The sequence below is a fragment of the Hyposmocoma kahamanoa genome, unplaced genomic scaffold (genome assembly GCF_003589595.1).
Source record: "Hyposmocoma kahamanoa isolate Upper Pololo Valley unplaced genomic scaffold, ASM358959v1 170, whole genome shotgun sequence".
Classification (NCBI taxonomy): domain Eukaryota; kingdom Metazoa; phylum Arthropoda; class Insecta; order Lepidoptera; family Cosmopterigidae; genus Hyposmocoma; species Hyposmocoma kahamanoa.
Genome location: NW_020653614.1, coordinates 752,333 through 758,859, shown reverse-complemented (window position 1 = coordinate 758,859; position 6,527 = coordinate 752,333). Strand labels below are relative to the sequence as shown.

The following is a 6,527-nucleotide window of genomic DNA, read 5'->3' as shown; positions in this document are numbered from 1 at the left end:
GTGACGATTTCAAGTGCACTTGTGTAAAAAAGGAGGTTCTCAATTTGACTAATTTTTTTGTATGTATGTTACGCGATAACTTCGACATTTTGGAAACCGATTTTGACGATTCTTTTTTTAGTTGGAAAGAAAGGGTACCTTTGTATTGGTCCCATTTAAATTTGTGAATCCGGTTTCGCGCAATTTCCGATAATCGATTTCAATAAAACTTGGAAAATAGATGTATTCTAGGAACTTTTGAGGTCGGTTTTTTAGGTTATTTGAATTCAAATGTCATTTCTCTCCCTATTGATTGTAGACTTTGTTCCCTCCCCCGTAAAAAGTAATTTTTGTCAACAATGCGTAATGAAAATAACGGTTTTTTTTATATTACACAATTTTATTTTCTTACTATAATAAGTACACGATTAATTTAATACCTACATACATTTATATAATTCTTAATTATATATTTGAGATTTTTCTGTCCGATCAGGGATCAGTGCTTCCAAACATGAAAATCTTACCAACTAAAAACGTAAAACTGCCTCCGTTGGCGAACGGTTACATACTGAACTGCGACGCAAAGGTCCCGGGTTCGATTCCCGGGCCGGGAGATATATTTGTATGGCCTACATTTATTTCTGTCGTGAGTTTGTCTATGGGTCGTATTCTAGAACTCTACTCAATGCTCAAGTCAGGATCTGAGTATGATTTCAAGCGCTGGAAATACGACCCTAATGGAAGGGACTCGAGTATGATTTCGAGTGCTTTAAACCATACTCAAATCCTGACTTGAGCATTGAGTAAAGTTCTGGAATACGACCCTTAGTGTGTCCATGGCACCCGCGACACAGGGTTACCCTAGTGCGGGGTTATGTTGAGTGTGTACGTTATTATTATAATTTGAACGAAACTCTATTTACAACAAATATTTAGTTGTAGATATTTTTTTGCCCTTGATTTTGGGCATTAATGAGTTTCAACCCGATTTAAACAAGACTAACAACCCGGCTTGCCCATCCATATGCAAACTGCTGACAGGGAAGTATTTACCGCTTGCACGGGGACAGTGATTCTACGTATCTTATAAAGACCACAATACTCACTCTTAATTAGTCGATTGTCAGATTTTTCTAAAAATCTTGCTTTCTCTTTTGAATTAAAGAGTTACAACTTTTTAAGGCCAAAATACACAATCTTATGGCACACCTGTATGCCCGTATTAGGAAGATAATGAGGTAACTAGCTTACACGTTAATGGCATGCCCGTATGACATTAATGCCTATTTAATTCGTCTTAGAGAATCTAGGTCACGCTAATGAGATATAAAATATTTAATGCCGTCGATTCTCTATGAGGTTCTCTACTTGGTTTAACTAAAATATATTGTCACCTCTTTCACACTGTAGTAGTTGAAAAAGGACAAAATTACTTTCGTTACATCTGCCATGAGTTTATAAAGCCGTTTGTATTTGCTCTACTAATAATAATTTACGCGGCAAATTTTGGTTCTTTTTGTGACCGTTAGGGGCTCCGTCAGAAAGTGTCGATAATGTCAACGATGGAGCATGCACACTAAATAATGCCTATTCGCTCTCGCCTTGAAAAGGCTCAGCATGCACACTAAATAATGCCTATTCACTCTCGCTTTGAATAGGCTCAAGTTACGGCAACTCAGCAGTTCGCCATATAAATGAAGCGCGGAATTGGATAGACACGTTTGGCCACATCATGTTAAGCCACGATGTAACAAATGATATGAGTTTCATTATCCCCAGCCTATTGCAATCGACTGCTGCACATAAGCCTTTCCCAATGTGTGCCATTTCGCCCGATCCTCAGTTTGTCGCATCCTTCTGCTGCCAGAAGCCTTTCGCTGATCGTCATGGAGTGACTCGGCAAGCGTAGTGTAGGCACTACGCTTGCCGAGCCGTGGTCTCCACTCAAGAACTAGCTTCCCTCATCGATTATCGGCTCTGTCTTTCTTTCGAATCGGTCATCATCGATCAATCATCGACATAAGAATGGAGTGTACCGTACTTTCTAGTCGACCAAAAGCAGTGGTGAAGGTGGAACTATGTTGCGCAGTTCCTGCGCACACTCTCCAAAATGCATCCGATAGAAAACTGACAAGCAGAACCGTTGTTATGACCGGTAGAGCCTGCACAATTTGCCGTATAAATATTTTATCGGATGATCAGCGCCTTCTTATAAACTCACGGAAAAGGTATAACATAACACGTATCTTAGAAACTAAAAATCAAAAACAAGGATAAGAAATCATTGCCATAATATAAAATTAAGCACTAAATGCATTCAATATAGGATAGAATTTACAATGTAGCGGTGATAATCTCGCTATCGGTTACTGGAAACATATCGTAAATCCTATGATATATATGGTTTAATTTTGCACAAGCTTACACGCCTTTCCTAGTAACCTCTTTTGGTTACTAAAAAAAGACCTTTCCGGAAGGCCATAATTTACAAGTACATAAACCTTGTACATACTTTAAACTACACGTTTACGTAACATCAATTTGCAATTTGGCTTAAAGTTCATTATTTACAGGCATAATCATCACTATTCATCATATTTTCCACGTCTTTGAAATCTTCAATAACTTTCAGGGTGTTAAGTTTGTCTCGACTGACAACGGTGACATCTGTTTGTACGTAGTGATGTCGTTTCTTATGTAAATCAAGTAAGCAACGTCTCACAGTTTGGTATTCGCAAATGTCACATTTGTATGGCTTCTGTCCAGTGTGTATTGTTTCATGACATAGTATACTTTCTTTCCGGGCTGCCCTGTAGTCGCAATATTGGCATTTGATACTGTTACCTAAGTGAAATGATGAGAAATGCTTTATTAATTCGTACTTATGCCTACACGAATAACTACATAAATTACATTTGTTTATATAATGACTTCTCTGATGAGTAACGTGTTGGCATTTGTAAGTTGTTGTGAACGGACAGATTTTGCATGTGAGAATTGTGTCCGATTGACTGCGTTTATTGTGTAAAGCGATTTGATCTTTTGTTTTAGTGGAGAAATCACAGTTTACACATTTGTATGGTCGGTTCTGTGAGCCCGTGTGTAAACGTTGGAAATGTCTTTGAACGGAAGCTTTGAATTTTGATGTGTAATCGCACATGTGGCACTGAAAAGGTTTATCCTTATTGTCCGATTCCAAAACTTGAATAGAATGCCAGTCTATGGAGTTGGCATCCAATTTGTATTTGTTATTTTTTTTACCATTGATGGCGTGGACTGTACTTTCTTGAGTTAGAAGTTCGCTTTGTTGAGGTCCAGAAGTCATTTCATGAATATTTGTTGTATTTTGATGGGGTTCATATGGAGATGTTTCTGTGTTGTTTGAAAATTGTATGAGTTGTCGTGTGCCAAAAATTTCGTTAAAATGTACAGAGGCGTGTTTTTTTATTTGACACGAATAGTAAGTCTCGAATACGCAGTGCGGACACTTGATTGTCAGCTCCTGCAAACTTTTCTGTAAATGAATATTTAGTCTACATTTCAATTTTGTAGAATAATCGCAGAAATCACATCGAAACTCTTGGTTCAAAAGTACATTGTGTGTCCTAGACAGATGCCGGGCGATATGTCCTTCGAATTTAGTTTCAAAATTGCATTTATCACATTTAAATTTATCAGTAAATTCTTCAAACTTATCCATTTCTTCACTTTGTTTTTCATCATCGCAATGATATTCCTCATTTTTATTTTCAACTATACTTTGCATGGCGTCAAAATGTTCAATACTCTCTTCAATTTGGTTTTGCAATGTATTTTCGACTGTTGACTTCTCTACATTCTGTACTTTATACTTCTTTTTGCTTCCTCCATATATTTGCAAATAATGTAATTCTCTGTGTTTTTTAAACTGACACATAAAGTAAGATTCAAAAGGACAATAACTGCACTTGATAACATTATCATGCTTGCTTCGCTGCCTGTGGATGTTCAATCTCCATTTAAAACGCGTCGAGAAATCGCATAAGTCACAATTGTGTGCTGCTTCCATGACTTCGTGGTGTATTTTAGCCAAATGTCTTTGAATGTGCCCTTCAAATTTAGTTTCAAATGGGCATTTATCACACTTAAACTTTTCAATTTGTTTACGAGTGTGCGTTTTGCTATGTTTCAAAAAGTTATGCCGGTATGCAGACTCGTAGTCACAGTATGTGCATTTGTATTGCTTTTCTGGTTTGTGCTTTCGTACGTGGCCTTTCAAATTCCATTTGAAGTTTGTTGTGTAGTCACAGTATTCACATTTGAAAGTTTCTGGTTTTATATTGTGCTCATTCATTTTTTCCGCATGTTTTATTAGAATGTGTCTCTGTAATGAGGGTCTGAATTTTGTGCCGTAGTCACAGTACGGGCAGGGATAAGGTTTTATCATAGCATGGCCCATTATATGAGCTTTTAGACAGTTCTTGTATTTTGTAGAATAATTGCATAGTTCACAGTATAAGGTTGATGGAGGCGGATTTCGCTTTCTTTTTTCCGGTAATACTTCTGGAGTGGTCCTGAAAAATGTTATATTTTAATATTTCTTGGCACTATTTACTACATTACTCTGTGATATAATATTTCAAACAATAGATAAATTAGCCAGACTGAATAGATCATGAAATAATGTATCCTTCATCAAATAACAGTTGTACACAGGATTCTTCATAAAACACTAACAACCTCACAGCCCTAGGTTGCTAGCATCATAAACAACAACTTTTGTTCCACAACTTTTTATAAAAACATAATAAATGCACCAAAACTTTCAAGTTTTTGTTGCACTATGTGACACTTCTCAGATTTATATTTGGATCTTACAGTATAGAGTTATCACTGTTTGTGTAAAGAATATTTTTATTTTTGTATGAAAGTAAAATTGAATTATTAAGTTAATGGTACAAAAGTTGTCGTCTATGATGAAAAGTTGTAATAATATTAAAGAATTTCTCAATGACAAAATAGAATTTATTATTATTTTTATTATTATTATTATTTATTAGTATTTGAGATAATTTGGATATCCTTCTCAGTTTATCTTATGCATGTACAATTGTAAGGATTTATTTAATATGATCAATTTTACTTTATTACTTTTATAATGAATAAGTGCCCTCATCACTTCGCTTACAGGGTGTCACATGTACAATTTAAGCCACTTAATATAAGTGTGACAATGCAATAAATAGTAACATAGCCTTGCAAGGTTGTTAGTATTATACAAACAACCCTATACAGGGAAAGAGAATACGTTATTATTGACTACCACAAAAATGCATAATTAAATTTAAAAGTTCTTTTTCAACCTTGCAAATTGCTTTTGTCAAAATTACACATATCAACGCCTTACACATATCAAGGGTATTAATTTGGATGCGTTACTTTAAGAATAGGCAAAAGCCAGTGTGTGAATATGAAGGAAATTTGATGTGAAATCATCCTGCAAATACGTATATACAATGCATTTTTTGTATTTTAGTTACTTTGTTTTTTAAGACACGAGTTTGAGAAAGTAAGGCGACTATATGTCTTGTATGAGACGAAAATGTCCTATAAAAGAGACAAATCCTTCCCTCATTTTATGTGCTCAAGGAAGAGCCTTGTTTAGTGGAACTTTCTGACACAATACTTAAACAATATAACAATACTCTCTACATAATTATTCCTATAATCGTCCTCAATCACTTAAAGCAGACAAATAAAGATAAAATATACATACGCATCACTAGGAACAGGTGACTCTCTAGGTGACACAGTCTCCTCATCTTGCTCATCCTCCATACTAGTCTCCTCCACTTCGACTTTGACCCAAACACTTGCGAACATACTCATCATGTCTTCTTGGGAGTGGTTAAGCGTGTCTTGAGATTGTTCATGTATTTTTTCTGACTTCTGACCAACATCCTTAGATAATGTCTCTTGAGATGAGGACTCAGTGTCTGCTTCAGGATCTGGTTTGAGCAGTTTGTTTCGATTTTTGGGCATTTTTTCTTCACTGTAAAGAGGAGATAAAGCCTATGTTAAAACCTATTCATTGACAAGTGCTCATGTTATGGCCCATCAAAGTAATTGATGATTTTGGCAATGTCAAGTTGAGGAACAGAACAATATTTAAATGACAGTTCCTTAAAAGAGGTAAATGCTGACAGTTGGGTACGAATTAGTTATTAATAGACTTTTTTTCATGACATTGAACCTATTATTATCATTATTTTTTTTTTGTTTTTGTTTTACATTGCATTTTTTAAATTGAATTGACTTCATATTCCATTTTGGCTTATTGCAGAAATTCCATAAAATTATTCCTATCATCTATACCATATACCTGTAGTAAACAAATCAATAAACCAATTGAATCGTTCATCAGGGAGTTGGGTTGTCGACTTAGAGATAGAGGCTGTAATACAACCTCAGGATCTTTCTGGGTGCAACAAATTTGGTTAGCCATTCAGCATGGTAATGCTGCCAGTGTTATGGGGACGTTTGAACCAGCTAAGATTCAGCGCGGT

The 6,527-nt window shown here is 35.6% G+C and overlaps 1 protein-coding gene across 1 annotated transcript; it reads right to left on the bottom strand.

The window, feature by feature from the left end:
• Nucleotides 1–813: 813 nt before the first annotated feature.
• Nucleotides 814–6,003, bottom strand: LOC113225714 (zinc finger protein 845-like). Its single transcript, XM_026458116.1, has 2 exons — nucleotides 5,738–6,003; nucleotides 814–4,535 (listed from the first exon to the last, which is right to left on the bottom strand). Exons 1-2 carry the CDS (start codon nucleotides 6,001–6,003, stop codon nucleotides 2,546–2,548), a joined length of 2,256 nt encoding a protein of 751 aa, XP_026313901.1. The 3' UTR covers nucleotides 814–2,545.
• Between the last annotated feature and the right edge of the window lie 524 nt (nucleotides 6,004–6,527).